A 24,758-nucleotide genomic window follows, 5' to 3' on the forward strand; every position below is an offset into this window, starting at 1 on the left:
ACAGCCCATCTAGGCTGATGTGAATAAGCCCTAAGTCATGGTCCACATAACCAGGAGGGGTGGCATTGTGTGCCTTTTGCAGTATTCAGTGCTAAATGCTCTCCCTCTTTCCCATACCAGAAGACTGGGGACTCAGAAGAAGAGGGGGGTTCCCTAAAGCAGTCAGGAGCACCCAAAAAACTATAATGGGGGGATCTGAAGCCTGCAAGAGATAGGTGAAGCCTGCTGGGGAGATCTTCAGCCTACTGGGGAGATGTGAAGCCTGCTGGGGAGATGTGAAGCCTGCTTGGGAGATGTGAAGCCTGCTTGGGAGATGTGAAGTCTGCTGGGGAGATGTGAAGTCTGCTGGGGAGATGTGAAGCCTGCTGGGGAGATGTGAAGCCTGCTGGGGAGATGTGAAGCCTGCTGGGGAGATCTGCAGACTGCTTGGGAGATGTGAAGTCTGCTGGGGAGATCTGAAGCCTGCTTGGGAGATGTGAAGCCTGCTGGGGAGATCTGCAGCCTGCTGGGGAGATGTGAAGTCTGCTGGGGAGATCTGCAGCCTGCTGGGGAGATCTGCAGCCTGCTTGGGAGATTAAAGCTTGTTGGGGAGATGTGAAGCCTGCTGGGGAGATCTGCAGCCTGCTGGGGAGATGTGAAGCCTGCTGGGGAGATCTGCAGCCTGCTTGGGAGATGTGAAGCCTGCTGGGGAGATCTGCAGCCTGCTTGGGAGATGTGAAGCCTGCTGGGGAGATCTGCAGCCTGCTTGGGAGATGTGAAGCCTGCTGGGGAGATCTGCAGCCTGCTTGGGAGATGTGAAGCCTGCTTGGGAGATGTGAAGCCTGCTGGGGAGATCTGCAGCCTGCTGGTTGAGATGTGCAGCCTGCTTGGGAGATGTGAAGCCTGCTTGGGAGATGTGAAGCCTGCTGGGGAGATCTGCAGCCTGCTTGGGAGATGTGAAGCCTGCTGGGGAGATCTGCAGCCTGCTGGTTGAGATGTGCAGCCTGCTTGGGAGATGTGAAGCCTGCTTGGGAGATGTGAAGCCTGCAGGTGAGGACTGTATGTGTGGTGTACTCTGTGTGTGGAGTCGGACTGACCCTGCAGAGCTGCGATCAGATTCTGAGCTCTCCCCGCACTGTGTAGCAGCACCATGCAGCGCTCAGTGTCGAGGGGGCGGAGTCAGGGGCGTGTCCGGGACAGTGACTGCTCTATACCTTGCCTGCTCCTACTCCGGAGGTCAGCAGTAAGAAGTGAAGTGTGCGGACTGGGTAGCGGAGAATTGTGTCGGGACCATCCAGGGTGCTTGCAGCCACCCACCCTCCTGTTGCTTCTACCATGGGCTGGGATTTCCTCTGCTTGCTGCTTCTTGCAGGTCAGCTCGGATCTTTCTTTCTCCCTTCTATTACTGAGCATCCTCGCTGTATATTCGGAGAGATACTTTGGGATCCGATGTTTGCTTCCCTGCCTGCGTAGAAGTTTTCCCGGCTGCTGGGCAGTAGCAGTATGTGTGTTAGGATGTCCTGCATGGCAGGTGTCCATGGGCCGGTGTCGATGGGTCGGTGTCCATGGGTCGGTGTGCTGGACGTCCTGCCACGTCTTGTTCTGTTGTCAATGGACTTGGCACACGTGTGTTTGATAACAGTTCAGGGAAATGTTCTTCTCCCCGAGTGATGGCTGTAGCTGTGTGTGGGGCTGTGACCTGGCAATGATGGCATTATCTGGGCTGACGCTGTGTGTGTACACCTCTCTGGAATTATGAACGTGATGCAGGCGCTGGGGGAGCGGTTGTTTCACATCGGGCACTCCAGCTACTTGTGGCACTACAAGTCACAGCGTGTCTTTACAGCTCAGGAGGGGCTGGGACTTGTAGTTCCCCAGAGAGGTCTTGTAGTGCACGCGGATGGATGTGATACAAGAAGTAGTAGCAGTGCCATTGTACAGGGTTCATGCTTTAGGGTCAGTCTTGGATACAGTATACAGGGATCGCGCTTTATTGTCAGAGTTGGATACATTGTACTGGCAGGTGACCAATCAGAGAGCGGATTGTACACGTGGCTAACCGATGCCAGGGCAGGCAGCTTGTCTGTGCCAGTGTGCTGCCAGGGGCTCATACCTGGGGCTTTGTCATTTGCATGTCATAACGACTTCATGTTCTGTGCCAGAGAAAGCTCTGAGCTCACTGTCTCAGCATCGGTGGCTGCAGAGAACTGAACAAGACCAACACTGAAATGACTAGAGCCTTGTTCCTCAGCCAAGGGGTACTAGTGGTGGGATCACTCCTCCTTAGAAAAATATTGATAAGAAGAGAGGGTACTAGTGGTGGGATCATTTCTGATTTTAGAGATGAATTGGTAAGAAGAAGGGGTACTAGTTATGGGATCACCTCTGCTTCTTAAAAGGAATTGATAAGAAGAGGGGGTACTAGTGGTGGGATCACTTCTATTTCTTAGAAATGAATTCACGAGGAGAGGGGGTACTAATGGTGGGAACACCCCTGCTTCTTAGAAATGAATTCATGAGGAGAGGGGGTACTAGTGGTGGGATCACTTCTATTTCTTAGAAATGAATTCATGCGGAGAGTGGGTACTAGTGGTGGGATCACCCCTGCTTCTTAGAAATGAATTCATGAGGAGAGCGGGTACTAGTGGTGGGATCACCCCTGCTTCTTAGAAATGAATTCATGAGGAGAGGGGGTACTAGTGGTGGGATCACCTCTGCTTCTTAGAAATCAATTGGTAAGAAGAGGGGGTACTAGTGGTGGGATCGCTTCCCTTGCTTAGAAATTAATTCACAAGGAGAGGGGCTACTAGTGGTGGGATCACCTATGCTTTTTAGAAATTAATTGCTGAGAAGAGGGGGTATTAATTAAGATGAATTGGTAAGAAGAGGGGGTACTAGTGGTAGGATCATTTCTTCTTAGAAATTAATAGATACGAAAAGGGGATACTAGTGGTGGGATCACTTCTGCTTCTTAGAAATACATTGATATAAAGAGTGGGTATTATTGGTGGGATCACGTTTGCTAATTAAACCACCCATAGACTGTTTGAATGTTGGCAGGTTTAGCAGGAACCAGCCGAGATTTGAACCATGTATGGGCAGGCTGAATGTACCCGAGCTGATTGATCGATAGAAATGCATTTATAAGAGTGTGTAGTATTAACAAATAATCAATCGTTGCACATAGATCAATGTTTTAGGTATATTAAAAGCTAATGAATTGCTGAGAAATCATTTTTTTTGCACAGAGAGAATGTATATGGTAACTTACATTTGGGGTTACTTAAGATTAGGGTTAAGTGTTGTGTTTTGGCAAGATGTGTTTTCCTTTTTTTTTTTTTTTGTTCAATAAAAACTATTAAGCCAAAGTAACATGTTTCCATCTTACGTGATGCCTATTAAGGGGCACTAGCTAAACATTGGCTTTAATAAAAGGGAAAGTTCTTCTTGATTGTCACAATACAGTTGAGAAACATTGGACTAGAGCAGCCTTTCTTAACCCTTTTTACCCCAGAGGAATCCTTAAAATTTTCAGGTCTTGGGGAGCCCCTTCTAAATCCAAGTAATTGGAGATCAGTGGGAGAAATGCAGCTTACATTGGTGGTCAGTGGGAAAAATGTTCCCCTTACAGCGTGGGGCAGAATGCCCTTTCAGATAGTGAACGTTGGCATCATTCTGCAAGCTCTGCCAAGTGGAGATGGCCCTGGAAGTATGCAGGCACCATCAGACTGGAAGTCAATCATTCACTGCTGAAAGAATCCCTAGCAGCCTCTGGAGGAACTCTAGTTTTCTACAGAACTCTGGCTGAGAATGGCTTGACTAGAGTTTGCAGTGAAAAGTTCAGCTAAGCACTATTTTTTATTTGTGAAGATCAGTGAATATTTATAGGATGGTCATGATGCATGAATATGTTTTATGTTTGATGTTTGTAACAATTGTTAGCATGTGTGTGTTTTTGGCTTTCATCTGACAGAATGCCTGTAGTAGTTGGCTAACAGGTCAGATGGACAAGCTATATCTTTTTTTTTTTTTTCTTGCTGTGTCTGTTTTGTACCTTTGAAAGGTTGCCGTGGCACTGAATGAAAACTTTACTGAAACCTTAGACATGTCTTTGTAGAGGACACTAGAAAATGAGTGCCTTAAGTTGTTGTTAGGTTACAAGACTAGAGATAAGAGAGCCTGAGACAACACAGATTGCCCCCTACTGTCCCCAAGAGTTGACCTTCTAGAACAGATACTAGCAGAGGGTGTGAACACTTGGAAGAAGTGCTTTAGTGAAGTCAGAAAGTGCTGCAATGCTTTATATTAGGGCTGCCACACACTGGCAGGTGTCCCACTAACTGTGATAAGTAGGGAGAAGTCCACCAAATAGCGTGGCAGTGGAATCCCCCCATCCAAGGCACAAACTCTGGACAATTTTCTAATACATGACTGTTGTTTTATTCTGCTGTCACATCCAGAGGCGATAACATTTCCTATGGAAGTTGATGTACCCCAGCCTTTTTTAAGCTCCATGCACACGAGCTTGAAAAAAAGCCAGTGCTCTTCACAAAAAAAAATTTAAATTTTGAGCGTTTTTTTTGTATGAGCATTTAGCAGCATTTAGCTTTTTTCCTGGTAGAAAAACACTCTCAAAAACACAAAACAGGTTTTTTTTTCTGCCTCTAAACTCTGAGCTTAAAAAAATGCCTCTAGACTACCTAATGTGCATAGACGCATAGGATAACATTAGTTGCTTCTGCAGGCAAAAGACTAAACTCCTCTAGAAGCAATATTTTTTAAGCCAGAGTGCATGGAGTCTTAAACTTTTTACCACAGAGGAATCTTTAAAGTAATTTTTAGGTCTTGGGGACCCCTGCATAAACCAATTGATTGGTGGTTAATGGAAACAAGGCGCTTCCTTTAGTGGTGGTCCGAATGCCACCCATACAGACAGCTAGAAAGATCATTTTTATTGTGATTCTGGCTCTGCCAAGTAGCATTGGTCACAGAGCTATGCAAGCACCACCAAGGAACCCCTCGCAATCTCTGGAGGAACCCTGGTTGATAATGGCTGATGCACAGTAGCCTTCAGCTAAATTTGCTGCAGTTGAGAGCATTTAGTATGCTAACAAAGGTTATAGTGGTTTGAATAGGAAAATTATCCACAAAGAATTAGAATTGACAACAGTGACTGTTGTTTGTCAGTTCACTTCATAATTAGTCCAATGCATTTCAACCAACCGAACCACATATAACAGATGGGTAAGCCCAAGACTGGTGCTCATGTCAAGGTACTGAATGTGCAGTTATTTGGCATGCTGAAGAGGTATAACAGAGTGAGCGAGCTATTCAGACTCTGCAGGGACTGTGCGCACGCTGCAATAAGTAAACAGGTGTATGTGGCTGGTGGATCCTATGTGATAAAAACTAAATCACAATGTCTATTCGTAAAATTAATATTGTATTCATGTGCATTCAGTGGAGTAAAAAATAATGTGGAAGTATGTTTTATTTTCATTTATTGACTGAAGGTATAAGCAGCTTATACAATGAGAGGGTAACAGTATCTTATCTATGGTGGCAGACAGACAGGTCTCAGCAATGACATCAATCACACAGACTATGAAAACTATCCAGATCACTATTGTGAGGCACCAGCACCACTCCCTTTTTATAACTTACACATGCGAAGCTTAAGAACTCTGTAAACTGTGCTGTCTTGAATATGCCCACATTTTGCCTGCTCAACCAGCATATCTGTATTTCAGGAAAGCTAATAAATCTGGCCATACATTATACAATTTTCTTTTAGATTTGCTTTTAACCTCTTTCCCGGGTGGCAGGGTACGCAAAATCACATACGTATATGTGATTTGGCATTTCTGGGTAGGAGGCACGCACACGGCTCGCTATTCGTGGCATCAGCTGTCAATCACCGGGTCCCAACCGGTGATTACTCGCCGGCACCTGGTGATCGAGGAGCATTACCGACGGAGGAAGAGAACTGTATGTAAACAATACAGTTCTCTCCCCTGTCGGCTCCAGCACACTGCTTTGTATGGCTCTGCATTGCAGAGCCATACAAAGCAGTGTGCTTACAGTTGAAAGCACACACACAGCTTACTGTGAAACAGCACACAGTTAACCCTTTGATCGCCCTACATGTTAGCCCCTTCCATCCCCAGGGCCATTTGTACAGGGTTCGTGCTGTTTATTACCACTGATCACTGTATTGGTGTCACTGGGGATGTCAGTGACACCAAGTCAGTTCCCCCCAGTGTCAGAATGCCCCCTGCAGTTTCGATATAAGTTGCTGATCGCCGCCATTTCTAGTAAAAAAAAATAATTCCAGTATCTCTATGGCAGTATACATACTGGAATTAATTTTTTCTACTAGTAATGGCGGCGATCGGCGACTTATAGCGGGACTGCGGCAGGCATTTTGACACTGGGGGGAACTGAGTTATAAAGTTTACAAATGGCGATTTGTAAACGCTATAACGTTTACGTAAACCAATTAATTTACACGTATTGAGATTTTTTTTTAGCAAAGACATGTAGCACTACATATTTGAAGGTAAATCTAAAGGAAATTGAATATGAAAATGGTATAATGTATGGCCAGCTTTAGTGTATCTTCTACTGGTAGATTTAAGATGTTTGTACTTTGATTGTGACTGCAAAAGACTACAACCATTCACCCTGGTTCAGATGTTTGCGGCCGTGCGGGCCATGTTTTGCGCAGGCACGATAACCCATTCATTGGAATGGACTCCTGTGCCCCGTGACACGCAGAGAAGAAGTCCCTGCACTACTTCTGAAAACGCAGCCCGCATGGGAACCTCGGTTTCCTGTACGGTTGTGTCTTCTAGTGCGGGCAGCGTGCCATTAGAACTATTCCTCTGTGCGGGTGGTGCGGCTGCAAGGATTTTCGTGCAGATCCACAATGGCACCACCTGCACAGATGTGAACCTTGCCTTAGTCTTCATGCACACTGGATGTTTTTATAGCGGCTGTCTTTGGCTTTTGACGTTTTTTTCTACAGCCAGTAAACCCCCCAGCATGTTATCCTATGTGTCCATGCACACATAGGCTGTAATCAATGTTTTTTGGCTGGAAAAAATCCCTAATGACACCTGCCCGCGGGTCCGCATTCCTCTGTGCGGGTGGTGCGGCTGCACAGATTTTCTACAGCCTGTTAACACCCCAGCATGTTACCCTATGTGTTCATGCACACATAGGCTGTAATCAACGATTTTTGGTAGGGGCATTTTTTGGCTGGAAAAAAAAACCCAGGACTAGTGGGTTTCTAGAGGAGTTTTTAGCTGTAAAAACTCTCTAACGCTGAAAAAAGCAGCAAAACATGGTAAAACACAGTAAATTGTGGCAAACTGGCGTTTTTGGACTTTTTTTTGACCAAAAAAAATATTTTTTGGTAAAGAGAAACATGAAAAAATACAAACGTGAAAAAACGCCGCTAAACGCTAATGCAAAAACGCTAAAAACACTGCAAAACTCACGTTTTCACCGTGACTTTACACAGCTAACATTACCAGCATTATTAAAATGCCCCGTGTGCATGGAGCCTTATGTGACATCACCAGCCACCAGTCATGAGAGAATAAATGTTCCGATATAGATGATTTTTTCAGAGCAGAGCTAAAAGCAGCACCAAGACATCTTCCCAGCTCTATGCATTCACTTGTGTGCTATGACAGTTCCACCAAGCATTTTCTTTTTCCTAAACGCTAGCAGGCCATGTGCATACTTTTGCTCATTTTCTAAAGATATCTGTAGTACAAATGAATTCTTCTTAAAGTGTAAACCAACAATTAAGCTCTTGTATTTGCTGCCTTTTGCTCTGTTAAAAATACCTTTTAACCACCTTAGCGGTTTTCCCGAGTGTAGCTCGGGGTAAAATTTCAATACCAAGAGCGGTAACCCTGAGCTACACTCGGGCTTACCATGCGGCGTTGCTCAGGGGGTCCCTGCAGCACTTACCTTGTCCTTCGCTCCCACGATGTGTCCCCTGCAGCGTCCCCGGCCATCTCCTCCGGGCGATGCCGGCATCTGGCTTCCGTGTTCCGGTCCCTGTGACGTCGGGACGTACGGCGGGAAATTTGACATTTTTAAAAAATGTCATTTTTGCTGTCATTGCTGTTTCAATGCATTTCACATATATTTTGTCCCTACTGCTTTGTCCTGTGCCCTGCCTGCATTTTGACTGTTCTTTCTGAATGGAAACTTAGAAAAGTCCATGGTGTCCAAAAAGCGTCCCTTTATGTCAAAAGCGGTTTTAGAACAGCGATAGTAAATCAGAACCACTTGCAGAATTGAGTGATACTGATTTGTGGGGAAATTCGTCATCAGACACTGAAAACGATTTTGCGACTTTGCTCAGCGATGTGCGAATTTGCCTCTGTATTTCAAATTTCAGTGTTTTGGTTTGATTATATTATTGAATTACATTTATTATTATTATATTATTATTTTTTATGATTATTTATTAAATTATAATTTATGATTTTGTGTTTCAAGTTTTATCATATCCGGAATGTTTAATAGACTCTTGTTTGCACAGATTTCAGTGAGTTATTCCTAAAAATTACAGCCTACAATAAAAAACGACATATTTCCATGCATCTGTATCTGATAGGATACTGTCACTGTTCATTCACGGTCTTTAAAGGGATAAAACGTTGAGAGATGTGCATGTATTGCAGAGATGCACTGCATGTATATTTTTCCATTTACATGCACTTCATTGACCCTCACCTCTTTCTGTACTTTTGGCTCATTATCTAAATTCTAAAATAATGTCATTATTATCATTATCCAGCTTTATATAGCGCCAACAGTTTGCTCAGCGCTTTACAATATAACAGGAGACAATACAGCAACAATACAGTTCACTACAAGAGGGATTTGAGGGCCCTGCTCCTCGAAGCTTACAATCTAGGAGGTCATGAAAGAGTTAAACTGCCCTCCCACCCCCTGTATGTGTAACTTTGGTAACAATGCCTTCTGTAAAGCTTGTCACCACAAGAGTTTACGCAATGTTAGAAGGTGTCTACCATTTCCTTTGTGGTGCCCAAGTTAATAAAGATGTAAAATACAAGTTAAATCCTGTGTAGATGGCCAGCTAATGGAGGCTTCAAAGAGCTATAATAGCTGCTGAGCTGCCGCTTGCTTGTTATACTCTTCGGAAAGCAAATATGGATAGGAATTTACAAGCAACCTCTGCACATTTTTCAAAGTCTAGACCTCAAATCCACATACCTGGTGCTCGTTCAGGTAATGTGTATTTGTTGCACACATGGATTAAATACATACCAAGATGGCTTGTTATTTAGACTTCAGATTTTTTTTTCTTCCTGTGCGTAATGACGGTAGTAAATGTAAACAGGAACCACATGACAAGTCAGCAATTGCTGAAATACAGATGTTTAATAATGTGGTTTATTAAACGCATGTTGCGGTGGTGTAATTGGTTGTGATGGTTAAGACAGAGTCTACACATAGATGGGAAGATCTACCTGCAAAATTGATGTACCAGCTATCACTTGTGGCCATGCACCAATCAAGGTTGAGCCTAGATACAGTATAAGGACACGTTGCTTATTGGTTACCATGATTTGCAGCTTGTTGAGAGATTTCACTGAGCAATCAAGTAGGCAGGCCATAGACGGGCAATTCGGCCGATAAACGAAAAATCGGTCGTTGCCGATGCTGCCACCAATGTCCATGAAAAACGGCCAATTTTCGTGGATTTTCCAGCATGACCGATAAAAATAAATGTGAAGATCCACAAAAAACGGCCGACAGGTTTCGCCCCACTAACGGAGTGAATATCCACCAATTTGTTTTTTTTTTTTGTGCGGACAAAAATTCAGCTGATAAATGACCCGTCTATGGCCTGCATAAAGCTGGACACACACAGTTTGAAGTTCAGCACGAATCGGCCAAAATTCAAGCCTTGGGTAGCCCCATTGGCACCATCCAGCATCAGTACTCTGCTTTCTGCTCCTCTCAGCACATGCAGCAGAGATGTGTTGGGGTTGATTTACTAAAGGCAAATAAACTGTTCACTTTGCAAGTGCAGTTTCACTCTGCAAGAGCATTTGCTCCAGAGCTTAGTAAATGAGGGGAAGCTCTGCTGACTTCCATCATCCAATAATGTGCAATCAAAGGTTATGATTTTTTTTTCCTAACATATGATTGGGTATTCTTTGCAAAATAAAGTCTCACCTCATTTACTAAGCTCTGAAGCAAATACCTTTGCAGAGTGCAACTGCACTTCACAGTACATTTGCCTTTTGTAAATCAACTCCACTGGCTCCTAGTGCTGTATAGGGGATGACAGATATCAAGATACTCCTTTTTATTTATTTTTTTTTAAGACATACACAACTGCATTCAGTAATGTGGTTTTTTTTTTGTTTTTTTTTGTTTTTTTTTCTGACAATTGACCAGCTGCCTTTTAAATTCTGGCGCCTTAACGGCAATAAATGCCTTTGTTGGAAATCTTCATAGCTCACTTATGGCCTGTTTTGTAAGCTATTAGAAGTTTAAAAATGTTTCTTAATCTCTAATAATGAAACAGGTGTATTTCTGTCAACTTTTATTATAGCCGTGGGCTATTTCTGCTTGTAACAGTTAGAAAGCCACAGGTTACCTTCTCTGTTTAGTCTTTTTTTTTTTCTTACAAATGTCCAATCTTTGTACAGTAATTTTTTTAGCTTCTTCTCTACAACAATTCTCCATTTTTTTTTCCCTAAAAGATGAATTCCAGGCATGGTATATTTCTACATAGTTACATTGGTCTGGCTTGGATGTGAATACCATACTGTCCCTGAAAGCTGGAAATCACTGAAGTAGAGCAGTGATTTTCACTTGCATGCTGGTCCTGTGCTGATTGGCCGGACTGATGTATTGTGTACACAGGAGGTTGGCCACTCAGCACAGGCGCCACTTAGAGAACATTTTACGTTCTGTGAATGAATGCAAATCGTTCTATGATTGGACAAGGTGATTGGAAACATGCTGAACTCATGTTCAAAACGCATCAGTCCGGCCACTAACCCAGAAGCAAGTGTCGATCACTAGAGTAGCAATGCTTACTTTGGTGATTTCCAGATTCCGTTGGCTAGATATGGTATGTACATAGTTACATTGGTCCAAGCTATAAAATATACCATGCCTGGAATTCCACTCGAAAAGCTCCTTGAACTACCAATTAAGTGTTAAAGGCTGTTGAAGTATGTTTTCTGTAAAATTGGCAATCCTTTGTGTGGAAATACTACTCTACTGTAGTAACAGGGAAAGTTCAGTTTCTAGGCTGTCTTGACGTAAAGTACTGGAATCATTTTATTTTCAGCAGCACATAGTGACCACCTATGGGAACAGCTGTACGTCATTGTTGGATTCTGGTCCACCAAGTAATATGAGACAACATGGGGCTAATGGTTTTTTGCTGGTCCTCTACCACCAAGTAGTAAAAGAAAACATGGGGCTGATGGTTTCTTAATGGTCCTCTACCACCAAATAGTAAAAGAAAACATGGGCTGATGGTTTCTTATTGGTCCTCTACCACCAAGTAGTAAAATAAAACATGGGCTGATGGTTTCTTATTGGTCCTCTACCACAAAGTAGTAAAAGAAAACATGAGGCTGATCATTTTTTACTGGTCCTCTACCACCAAGTAGTATAAGAAAACATGGGGCTGATGGTTTTTTTACTGGTCCTCTACCACCAAGTAGTAAAAGAAAACATGGGGCTGATGGTTTCTTACTGTTCCTCTACCACCAAGTAGTATAAGAAAACATGGGGCTGATGGTTTCTTACTGGTCCTCTACCACCAAGTAGTAAAAGTAAACATGAGGCTGATCATTTTTTACTGGTCTTCTACCACCAAGTAGTAAAAGAAAACATGGGGCTGATGGTTTCTTACTGGTCCTCTATCACCAAGTAGTATAAGAAAACATGAGGCTGATGGTTTCTTACTGGTCCTCTACCACTAGAAAACATGAGGCTGATGGTTTCTTACTGGTCCTCTACCACCAAGTAGTATAAGAAAACATGAGGCTGATGGTTTCTTACTGGTCCTCTACCACTAGAAAACATGAGGCTGATGGTTTCTTACTGGTCCTCTACCACCAAGTAGTATAAGAAAACATGGGACTGATGTTTTTTTTACTGGTCCTCTACCACTAGAAAACATGGGGCTGATGGTTTCTTACTGGTCCTCTAGCACGTAGTAGTAGTGTCATTTACAATGTGACACCTCTCTAGAGTCAGACATCTCCTCACCAAATAAGTTTCCATTTGGGTATAGTTAAGGTCATGGTCTGTTTGGAGGTGGCTCCTTCTACTATGTTAGTTGGAATACATGGTAGGTATTAAGATTTACATCCTATATTATGGCCAACACATGTCACCACTGAAGACATTGTGCAAAGTAAAATTATAACTGTTTTATGTTTAAAGCATTTTTCTTCTTTTTTTTTTTAACCTAAACTGAACTAGCAAACAGATAAACATGATATTGTAGCTTTGCACCAGCAAAAAGATCATGACAGTTTTGTGATTCAGGCACCCCTGGCAGACAACATAGCTGTGCCATGTCCTCCATTGCAGTTAGGCAGTACAGTTGCTCAAGGACCCAGCCCGGGCTGGTGCTGGCCAAAGGCAGAAAAGCAACACACTCTTGTGGTCATCCCTGTGCTCTTCTTTACTGTTCACAGTTGTAGACTGATAGCACTGTACAGAGTAATAGATCCCTGACTGTCTGACCCTCTCTCCCAGTCTGAGTACTACTGTTCACTGTTTACTACTGTTCTTTCTGTACATAAAAATCTATTTAAATTTTTTTTTTCATATCTGTTTGTAGTTCAGCTTTAACTGTACATTAATAAAATGCCCATGACCATTGAACCTAAGACACTTTAAATCGTATTTCATCATAATGGATAAAATAATTCCTCTATGTTCACACCTTTACGGGTAATGCTGCCTTACCAGACAACAGTACAAAAGATCTGCTATTTTCCAGCCACTCCTTCCCTCCCATCTCAGCAGGAACTGATTATTTGCATATCCCTGTTATTTTTGTATAGAAGCTGATTGCATGATTTCTGTTGTCTAATGCAGATTGCAGGTGTGTATTTATGGAAGTATTTTGACAGCAAGCAAGACAAGAGACTTGATTTATAGTTTACTTGTAATCACAGGCAGTGCCGACATAAGTGGTTACTTCTACTTCATTGGTATTTCTGAAATCATGACCCCTGTTAAGTGCACGAATCATGATCTTTGGGTCAAAAACGATGCTGTTTTATTTTTAATACCACAAGTGAGTTGTGCAGTTCAGTCTCTCGGATGCTATTATGGGTGGTAATTGAGTAGTAATTGAGTATTGGTTTAATGGTATAATTTGACTTTAGGGGAACTGGCCTCAGCCTGAAACCACTAAGCATCTCTGCTGTGCAATCAAGAGAAGTTTAAGTGGACAGTAAATGTAATTGGTCCATGAAATCTTTGTTATTAGAAACGCTTGCACTGACCATATACCTATACTAACATTTTATGTGTGTGTGTCTAGTCTGCGTTCCAGCAATGTGTGCAATGTGAAATTCATCCAGGGCAAGGTAATCAGGTTTTGTAGCTGTAAGCTAGAAGGCTGTGCGTGTAGATTGTCTATGGCAATTAAAACATTTGGAATATATAGGAAAGCTGAAAAGTGATATAAATATACATGGACGGAAAATGTCAGAATGTTATAATAAATCAGATGATATAAGATAAAATTGTTATTGTGTGGAAAGATATTTACCTACACATAAAAAGTTTCACTAAGGCTGCTAACACACCTATTTTAAAATAAGGGATGGTTTTCAGGGTTTGGCGCAATAAAGAGATGTTAAAAATCTCATTGGGGAAGGTACAATAAATCCAGCCAATGATGGTTTGAATCTTGGCAGATTCAGCAGGGACCGGCCGAGATTCGAACCATCTATGGCCTGGCTGATTGTACCCAATTTGATTGTTGTACGACTTGGGTACAACCAGTCTTTTAGATGTTTGGCATGCAAATATTGCTAGTGGCTATAGCCGCTACCGATAAGCACTGTGTGGACAGATCCCCCCCCCACCAGGAGAACACAATTGCTCCACGGGAGGGATTCTCCCATGAACACTGAATGTGTTGATGGGGGAATCGAGCAATTTGTGGTTGCAAAGAAAATTGCATCATCTATGACCTGCCTAAGTGTAGTTATGTGCAGCACACATGTAAAGAGAAACCTTGTGAGCAGAAGTGTACCAGTTACCCTACATTGCAGAAAGTAGAGGAATCCTTGTCCAAGCTGCATTTCAATCCTAGTTGAAGGTTAGGCTGGCCATACACGGATCAGTTTTTTTAATCAGCCAGTGGGCTGATCAAAAAAATAAAAAAAAAATTAATGGATACTCCTCCCCACTGTTATTCCTCCGCTGTCAGAATACACTGATCAGCACTGCAGTTAATTGGCTGCAGTGCTGATTGAAGGAAAATATTCCAACACGCTTGTTCAAAATAAGTTGATCATTAGATCTATGGCCTGCTTCACACAGGGCTAGTGAATGCCTCCCCGCTCCCATTTGATGGTGAAAGGTACATAAGAGACCTTGCCAAGCTTATGCGCAGACATCTGAGAGGAAGGATAGTGAGTCATAGGTTCCCCAGTACCTGGATGTACTGGGTATTTTATTTTGCATCTTGCAAAAGCAGCAGTGGGGCAGTAAAAGGAGGGTAAACATAAGCTGCTGCTGGGCCAGCTATAAAGTGGTAGTAAAGGTCAAATCTGACTATTCCTTAAAGTGTCCCCTCCCCCTGGTCCAACTTATCCTGTATACCCTGTATAAACAATATCTGTATACTTGCCTTCTAGTCCAGTCATGTGATTTAGCAACTCAAGCTCCAGTGTGTAAGGGAGCACTCAACAATGGCTTTGAATTCCAGGCACTGTGATGTCACTCATAGGCCCTCATAGCACAACCATTGTTGGTGTTCCTTTATCTACTCTGCAGCAGTTGCTCTCACACAGGGGAGCTGGAGCTGCTAGATCATGTGATTAGACCAGATAAAAAATAGGTAAACAAACATCTTTTTTTCTTTTATAGCATATGCAGGATAGGTAGAAGGAGGGGAGATAGAACAGTTAGGCTAGGTTCACACCTGTGCAGTTTACGTTTGATCCATTTCTGCAGTGCGTTTGGCGTTTTTGCACATGCGTTTTTAATGCATTTTTTTTTCTTGTTGCTAAGCAGATTTAAAACGCAGCAAAAACACACTACGTGCTTTTCTGAAGCGTTTCAATTGAAGTCTATAGAACCAAACATGGAACTTTTTGCGCTCAAAAAAACCCCTGAACCTTTCCAAAAAACGCACCAGGTGAAAACGCAGAGATGTGAACGTGTCCAATAGGAAATCATGTTAAATGGACTGTAGTGCGTTTCTGCAAAACGCTGCAGAAAACGCTTAGGTGTGAACCTAGGGTAAGAGTTAGCATTCTCTAAATGTTTTTTTTTTGCCTTCTTTTATGAAGCTCAGGTTCTATAACTTTCACATGTGAGTTCTAACAATGTAATCCTCTTGAAAATATTTCATACACCACTCCAGGTGAGATCGGGCTCTACACTCCATAACTACATCCCAGGTGCTGACTGCTTGTCTCCATGAAGAAATCAATTGTATCATCAACAGGAATGCCTTAAACCAAGATTAAAAATAATCTTCTGTTACGGAAATAGCCAGTAGGAACAATTTGTAGTCTGACATATTTTGTGTTAGGAACAGCACTTTCTCATAAAAACCCTTTTGTTGTTTACAATGGATACAATAGTCATAGCACCTTTTCCAATTCCTGGATCCACTGAACTCTTTCCACTGTTTGTCCGCCTTATGTCCTGTATTTTTCATTGACAGAGCAGTTTTTGTTTTGTAGACTGTATTACTTTCTTGATGCAACCAAAACAGGAATCTTGTGTCAGCCTTGCCAACAGCTAAGGTGAAAGCTGCCTAGGGATCAGAGATGGCAAAGATTGCCTCATTTTGATGTTTGGAAATATCAGACGTGTGTGGCAAAACCAGTTTTATTGCCTTTTGAGTGGCAAACATCATTGATGGCAGTTACTCTCAACATTACCCATTGCACAAAAACTCAGCAGTGCCACAAACCCCATTGGGCACATTTATTTCTCCCTTTATTTTTACACCTTGCATCGTTCCATTTGGACACGTGACAATTTTCAGGAATGTGACTCATTTCCTTAAACTTTATTTTATAGAAAAGACATTAGGAAACAGCATTCATAACATCCTGGATGCTCGTTCCTTGCTTTATTGCTACGTTGTACTGGTACACATTAGCAGGGAAATGTCTTTCAGTTTGTTTCATTCTAAGTCAGTTTTACTTGTACTAACTTATCAAGAACGTTTTTTGGAGACAGAAAAAAGTAGCATGTTCAATTGTTAATCTTTCATTTCAAATATTGTGTCTGATTGTGCACGGCCTTTAAATGATCAGGACAGATAAATAAATTGTGCTTTAAATTGTAAAGTGCTGTGTTCTTTTAGCTTCCTGTCCTATGTGCAGTCTAAATTTTAGTTGATTGTGAAAAGACACTTAATTAGTATTACAATCACATTAGTATTTCTGAATAGGACAGTGCTTTCAGTAGTGGCAAGTAGTAATTTTATTATTCAACTTCATTTTCAAGAAGTCTGAAAAACAGTTGTAGAGAACTGATGTACACTCTATTATTAGTTAAAATAATAGCATGTTATATTATGCATATCCTCCATAAAGGACACATCCATCACACGCAAGGACACGGATGCATAATTGACTTGTTCAGATCTCAGTCCATGCTTTAAATCGGAACTTCACTCTCTGTTACCATTGGCATTTTTTAATCCTTAGGCTACTAGCATTAGAAAATAGATAGGAAAGTATATCACATTTACTTCTTTTTAAGCCCTTTTTTACATTCCTTCAGTTACTTCCTGGTTTACAAGCCTAGGCGAATGGTGTCACACCTCCCATGAGGCTTCAAGAAGGGAGGAGGGGAAGCATACCCTCCTGTTTGCATGTCTGAGCTAAGGGTGGATGGATTCAAGGACATAAATGATACATGAATCATCTGCACTTACTCAAGATGGCTATGGACAGAAATGCTACAGGATGTAGCATGGAGAGAGAAATGGAGGAGATTTCTTTGAATAATTCCAATTAATTGTTTAGCATTTCTGGTTTGTGATTCTCAGATGCACTATAGTTCCGCTTAAAGTTTAAATACTCTTCCAAAGTATGTTATACACTTTGCTGTCAATAAAATACAATCCTGTCACTAGAGGAGACAAAGTTGGGTGGCCGTTTACTCTGCACGAGGCTTTATGGACCCATCCCGAGCTGCAACATCTTGGTACCTTTATAAAACCAAAGTAACACCTTCTGTATAACAGTAAGCACCAATCCAAAGAATTTTAATCAAATGTATTTATGATGCATACAAAATAGTCCCCACTGAACCTGTCTGACGCAGTTAAAACATCTTCAAGACTCTAAAATCCTGCAATTTGTGCGAAATGCATATTGAAAAAAATATATAAAATGTTGTAGTACAAAATCAAACAATTAGAGTACCTTAAATGCCAATGAGTTGTGATTTACATAAATACTGTGACCTGTATCATAATTGCAAAACAAGTTACCAAAAAAAAGGTTAACTCATAAACAGTTTTTAAAAAGATCAGCTTCACACACCCCTTTCGTTAATGTTTATTCTACATCGTGATGGTCCTCGACACTAGATAATCCTTGTGTAGGATGACAAAGCATAATTGTGAAAGGCTGGGAAGAACTTCATAGACAACATACCGAAAATAAACAAGAGGTGGGGTATGTGTAGGACGCAGCAGTCAGGGTTTGTTAACTTGAAAAGTTAGAAGAATCTGAGAACAAGATGTTCAGGTGTAAAACCGTACAAAGCTCATTATGGTTTTACGGATCAGCCACACTGCAAATGTGCAACTAGCAAAGAAGGAATTGTAGGCTGTGTCTAGTAGAAACATCACACAAGGTGGCATTTAGCTAAGATTAAATGAAGACGTGCTTTGTCCTAGTTTTCAGCCCCATTCATTAGTATATACCTTCGTCTCATGACATGTACATATCGCACTGTCTGATTATCACGCAAAAGGAAACAATTTTCAGCCTTGTCCAAAGAAGTTTACAAAATGGAGCTTGTGTTACTTACGTGGTAGCTGCAGCTCATCCTAGAAATTGATTGAAATGGAATTCTGTATGAAGGTTCATGAAAGAGACAGTCAAGAGTAGAACAAAAAGCATCTTCATAAAGGCAGATTAACTGTTGCTGTTGCTTATCTCTGGAAAGGGAGCTTGTGATCTAGTGTCCTTTTTAAGTAAACAGTTATGCTTTTTATTTGACTTATAATGCAATAAAGTGACTATATTTACTTGTGTGGACTTTTCATATTGATGTGTTGGTGTAACATTAACCCTTTGATGAAAAACAGTGAATTCTGTTACAGTGTTCTTTATTCGATGTTTAGAAAATGTAAATATTTCTCTCTTATAGGACTCTGCCCAAAAGATTTTGACAACCAAGTGATGGTTAAAAGACATATGGGTTTGTTCCATTGGACTCATAAATTGCAATTACAAAACTGTTGGGAGTGTTCTCCTAATCCCTGGTTCTCCTGTGATGGGGCATACTCCTAAGAGTTCAGCGAAAGCTTTTGCTGTCATTAGTGGTGAAGAAGTTAGTGAGTTCTCCTACTGTATGGTGAGACTCTAGCTACAGAAGTCATGGACAATGAGAAAACCAATTCTGAATAAGCATGCCAGTAATTTCCAAAGTATTAGCATTCTGTTGGGATCCAAACATTGTTCCACTCTCTCTTTACATATTTGTGATTATAGTGTGAATCAAACACCAAACAGTGTAAATAACAAAGTCCACTCCATGCTGTGAATTTAGCTTAAAATCTTCTGTGAAAACTTGTGAATTTCACCACCAGAAATAGTATTTGCTGCCTATCAGATAACAAGACCCCATATATTAAAGTGATTCTAAAGGCTTATTTTTTTAAAGAAAAAATAACAAACATGTCTATACCTACCTGCTGTGTGTAGTGGTTTTGCACAGAGCAGCCTGGATCCTCCTCTTCTCGGGTCCCTCGCAGGCTCTCCGTGCCCCTCCCTCCTGTCATGTGCCCCCAAAGCAAGCAGCTTGCTATGTGGGCACCCACTGCTACGTGTGTCCATTCACAGATGGAGCCATAGCTTGACCCTGCCCCCTCTCTCTTCTCATTTTCTCACTGGCTGTGATTGACAGCAGTGGGAGCCAATGGCTCCCGCTTCTGTCTGAGCCAATGAGCAGAGGGAGTCCAGGGAGAGCCAAGACTCCAGTGCACATCTTTAAGAGGTCTACCACGCTCAATGCATATCAGCGAGTTTCCTAACTATCCACATACAGCGACTAGGAACCAATCAAGTGTGCAGAAGGGTCCAGGTATAACCTTTAGTCTCGCTCAGCCAATGTCACAAAAGTAGAGCAAACCCGTAATCTTATTGTGTAAAACCGCTACATTTATTTACCATATAACAGAGAAGTACTTACATTGTACCAAAACATATAAGGCACATCAAGAAACCTCGCCACATCTAGTGGAGGTGATGACACCAGCAAAGGCTCCTTTCGTCTCAGGAGACATTCTCAAAAGGCTTCTTAAAAATGTTTCCTATGACGAAACGCATGTGGACGGAGCCTGTGCTGACATCATCACCTCTGCTAGATGTAGCAGCGAGGTTTTTTGATGTGCCTTACATGTTTTGTTATAATTTATGGTGCATCTGTATCTTGATGTTTTTGATTGCTGCTGTACACACTATTTGGTTAATAATATGTTTGTTTTGCATTCAGCACAGTTTTTTTACATTCAGAAGTCCTGTTAGGGTAATTTTAACACCTTAGGTCTATAATTCATTTTGGCTGTTTTTGTCCCCAATATTAACAGAAACTTTGTTAGAGAGACTTTTTTTGTTCTATGCACAGTGGGGTTCAGTTTATAAAGCTGGAGAGTGCAAAATCAAGCTCACTTCTGCATAGGAACCAATCAGCTTCCAGGTTTTTTTTGCCAAAGCTTATTTGAACAAGCTGAGGTTAGAAGCTGATCAATTTCTATGCAGAAGTGAGTGAGTTTTGGATAGTAGGGAAGAACTCTATCCATCGATTCTGGAAGGGCTAATAAGGGCTAAGTGTCTTAACATCCTAGCAGCAAGGCAGGATAGGATGATGTGATCTCTGAGAGTTTTTCAGTCAGGCTTTAGGAGGTATGTAACTTTAGTTAACGTTTTAGCCGCAGTTTATTTTTCTCTCTTACATGCTTGTATCTTTTTTTGTTAAAGGTGAACTATGCCTTTAGAGGGGTTTCTTGCTGATCTTTTGTCGCACTAAATTCCTTCCAAAATTTCCATGCATTGAGAAAAATTTTTTTGTTGACCCTTGAAGTCAACATCACATGTGTCAATAATAATGTATAACTAAAGGCAAACTTTTTTAGGGGTTATAACCCTCCTTTACTCTATCCTAAATGAAAAAAAAAACAGTTTTGCCTGTAATCCTAATTTAATGTTGCAGTATTTTATTGAATGTTCCTTAGGAAAGGTGCAATTTTGAGCACCGATTTGTGTTCCTAAATTAAACATGGTACATCCCTAGCAGCCATTTACTCATGTCTGATGTGTGCTTTTCATATGCTTGTTTGCTGATGTGTTTCCTGAGTTTACAGAGACAACATAGTCAGAAGACTATAACTCCATCACACAAAAAGCATTTACATTGGAGAGTAGAAATTGGGGTATTTCTAGTCTCCTTAAGAATGAACATTGTGGGTATAAACTGATTGAAGTTAGTTTAAGGCCTCACACCATATGCAGAGACGTGCGGTTTTCTGCAGGCATTCTGCAAGGGCACAAATAAAACAACTGTCTTCTTTGTGCCCTGTTCTCGCCACAGAACTATAATCACGCGCAGATTTTTTCTGCGCAGAAATCTACATTGTGTATGCAGTTTTCTAAACGGAAAACAAACTGAAATTACATCAACATTTTGGTGTGAACAGGGCAGAATAGAAAGTGATGACACAGGGTGTGAGGTTTATCTGTGTATAAAAAAAACCATGAAAACTGATGTCAACGTGCATAAAAACTCACTGAAACTCGCATGAAAACTGATGTAAAAACTAGTGTCTCTGCAAATTAATTCTGTTTGTTTGTTCTATCCGTTTTATGAATGTATGCTGTGAATGAGGCCTACCAGCTTCCCGTCTGACATGCATACATGTACAGGGGCTGGACAAAAAAAAGGAAATGCTACATGATTTGCAGGTGTGAAAATGCCAGCATGTTTTGCATTTAAAAGCGAAAGTGATGTAACATTCTTTTGCTTCTGCTGTGTGATGAGACACCTAGCTAATGGGTGGGAAGCTTCACTTTCATCATTCAGTGCGTGCACTGCTAGTAAGACATAATTTTGTCAGAGCTTACTGAGCTTCAAAAAGAGCAAATTGCTGGTGCCCTCTTAGCTGGTGCCTCTGTGACTGAAGTTGCCAATTCATTGGCATGTCGCAAGGTACAGTATCAAAGGTTATGACAACGTATACAGTTTCCGTGATAAGCATAAGTGTGGTTGACATGGTCAGCTGACTGAAAGAGACAAAAAGGCATTGCGCAGGATTGTGACCTGGAATAAGAAAACAACATGTATGTGAGAATTGGCCCCATTTTTGAATTGGTTAAAAGGAAGCCATCCTCAGTCAGTGGATAGCTAGGTCAACAGGAGCACTTGTGACAGAGAGGCAAAATAATGGAGAGGTATAATCAATAACAGAGATGATCTATTGACACATCACTGAAATGGATATGCATTGTAGAACTTTGCAGTACCTTTCAATGCATTAGGGATTTCTCATTAAGATAGGTTTTATAATAAATGAATAAAATATAGCGTGAAGTGGACAGTAAAAGTGTTGCATGTAAATATTCATGTGCATTATATTTGAAAGGAAGGGCTGTAAGTAAAACAACTATGATTAATGGGCCCCTCCACCCATAGGTTATATTTTAGCAATAGATGGAGCTTGGTGGGCTGCATCAGCTTTGGACTTCTCCTATATATTAGATCCAACAAGGAGACCTCCCTGCTGTTGCTATAATTCTGTCCACTTGGTAGTTTTTTTTGCATTTCAGCAACTCTTGTTTCCAAGACAGTAAGAACCCTCGTAGTGGGCACATGTGTACAGCACACTCCTAGGTATTTAGGGAAGGAAATATCACCCACGGTGTTCCCGAGAGATGTAAGAAACTGGCAGTTGATTTTATTTTACAACATTTACCAAACATTTACCAAAAATCGAAATATGTATTTGGGTGGAATACCTAACTACCCCCCCCCCCTTCCACGCCAGGTCCTATACAGGTTTTTAATTCCAGAGTGCACTGCTAATAACCCTATAAAACACCTCTGCATTCTTAAAATTCTAAAGATTAGAAGAAATTTGAAGACCATGTTCTTTCTGATCTTCTGTCAAGATTCGAGGCACCATCTTTGCAGAACTCTTTTCCATTCCCAGATCCTCTGTTAAAATCAGCTGTTTTGTTCATGTTCAATTCTTCTGCCCTCATTCACACACTCAGTCTTCAATCTGAGCATATGAGGGTTCACACTCTATCCACATTTGCATCCATCCTCTGTGTTTTTGGCTGCCCACTTCTTGTGTCATCATGGACATCTTCCCATCCCACCTTCAACTGTATGCCATTCAAAAACACATGATTTCTTCATGGAATGTTCACCATAACCCTGTTGTAGTAGAGCACTTTTTGACTATTTCCATTCAAAATTTGATGTAATTCCACTGTTCCAAATTCCTGTCACTCATTTTCCAGCAGCAACGCAAGAGGGCAGAGTGGGGGGAGGTTAGATCCTCTTTGAAGTTCTGGGGACTTGTCTTAACTTCATGTCCCTGTGGCTACATTGAAAACTTAAGACACAGAAAAAAAGATGACAGAGGACCCCTACACTGTAGGGTTTTGCTTTTAGAACCTATCGGTATAAAGTTCTATGTTGTAGTTAAATTTCTGCAGAGTAAACATAAATACAGTTTAAACCACATAACACCAATCACCTTCTCATACAGCACTTTTTCTAAAAATCCCACTTCTGAGATCTAGTGTATATAAATAAGTATACCTTGCTGAGCTAAAATGACCTCCCACTTTGAAATAAAACAAAAACAGATCCTAAAACTGAAGTATTTTTTCACATGTGCAGGTCATTCTCTCTTAGAACACTGATTTTAGATGTGAGTTTGAAGGGCTTTGTCACTTGGGATAGAATTACACAATAGTGAATACCAAGAGGCTGCTGGATTAGAACACCTGTTGAGAGTGTGACATTTTCAGTAATCTGCAATTTTACACTGCATAAATGTGTTTACAATTTTATTTAATTTTTTCTTGTCTCTGTGTTTCCAAATTTTAATTAATAGTCCGTGTAGTTAGAAATTACCTGTCGCTTTGTTTTCTATCAAAATAATAGTTTAGTTTGTACATTTAATGAAGCTATGGTATCCTTTGTGTTTTTTATTTTCTGGTTAAAGTAACTCTGTCTTAAAAAACAAAGCTGCTAGCAGTTATAAACTGCAGGTATCCAGAGGTATTTGTACACCCCTATAGCATATGTTCTTGTTTCTGCTATGCTAGAATATCAGGCCATTTTGAACATGTAAAGGTCTGACACCTCCTGGGTAGTGTCAGAGCTTGTCCACTCCCTCCTGCCCCCCCTATTCCTATTGGTCCCCCATCACTATGTGAGGGCCGCCTCACTATCCAATAAAATGTCTGGGTAGTGCTGTACCTTTGCCAGTTCAGAACGTCTCCTCATTCTGCATATCAGAGGTAGGTAGAACTGCTGCATACATGTGTAGATAATTCTAGGACCCTGAACTTTATACCTGCTAACAGGTCCCTTTTTAAGGGCCTTTGTAGACCAGCTTTACAGTGGTTCTAAAGGTAGAATGTTTTTTACCTCAATGCATTCTCTGCATTAAGGTACAAAAAACATTCTGCACACAGCTAGTCCCTCCTTATAATTATCTGACTGTGATATAGTGATGTGCATGAGCGCAGAAGCTCTCTCCCTTCTCATTGGCTCAAAGACAGCAGTGGGAGCCATTGGCTGCTGCTGCTGTTGTCAATCACAGCCAGTGAGGAGGTGGCGTGGCTGTAACGGAACCGGTACCCGACCGCAGTCCCCTGTCCGAACACCATCCACGGACCACACCCTTAAAATCCCTCAGGAAAAAGACAGCACCAAGCTCTTAAAACAGAAAGCCAACTCTTTATTTTAACACAACACACAGAATATATACAGAGGGCGGGGAAACACAACCAGGAACAGGAAATACATCATCAGCCCGCCCTATCAGTGGGAAGGGCTATAGGGAACCACCCCAACCAACCCAAGACACAGAACAATGGGATGCAGCCATGTGGCAAAGGACATTGACCAACCCCCACACCAATACACAAACAGTACATCACATAATAGTTTGCTGGACAGGAAGGCACAGCACCATGGGGGGGAGCACATGGCAAACAAACAATGGACAGCCATGTGGCCTAGACAAAGGACAACACACAAATGCACAATACTGGTACATTCACATGTAC

The 24,758-nt window shown here is 41.5% G+C and overlaps 1 protein-coding gene across 2 annotated transcripts in view; it reads left to right on the plus strand.

Moving 5' to 3' along the window:
- Window positions 1-900: 900 nt before the first annotated feature.
- KIT (KIT proto-oncogene, receptor tyrosine kinase) overlaps window positions 901-24,758 on the plus strand; it is a 77,238-nt gene continuing 53,380 nt past the window's right edge. The window contains exon 1 of one of the 2 annotated variants that reach the window (XM_089669259.1): window positions 901-1,029. In XM_089669259.1, the coding sequence (XP_089525385.1) occupies window positions 975-1,029 (55 nt within the window). In that variant the 5' untranslated portion in view covers window positions 901-974. Of the gene's footprint in view, window positions 1,030-1,199; window positions 1,352-24,758 lie in introns of those variants that run through there. The other variant, XM_089669260.1, reaches the window with a different exon arrangement.

Source organism: Staurois parvus, unplaced genomic scaffold (genome assembly GCF_062004578.1).
Source record: "Staurois parvus isolate SC_StPar_1 unplaced genomic scaffold, SC_StPar_1.0 ptg000071l, whole genome shotgun sequence".
NCBI lineage: Eukaryota > Metazoa > Chordata > Amphibia > Anura > Ranidae > Staurois > Staurois parvus.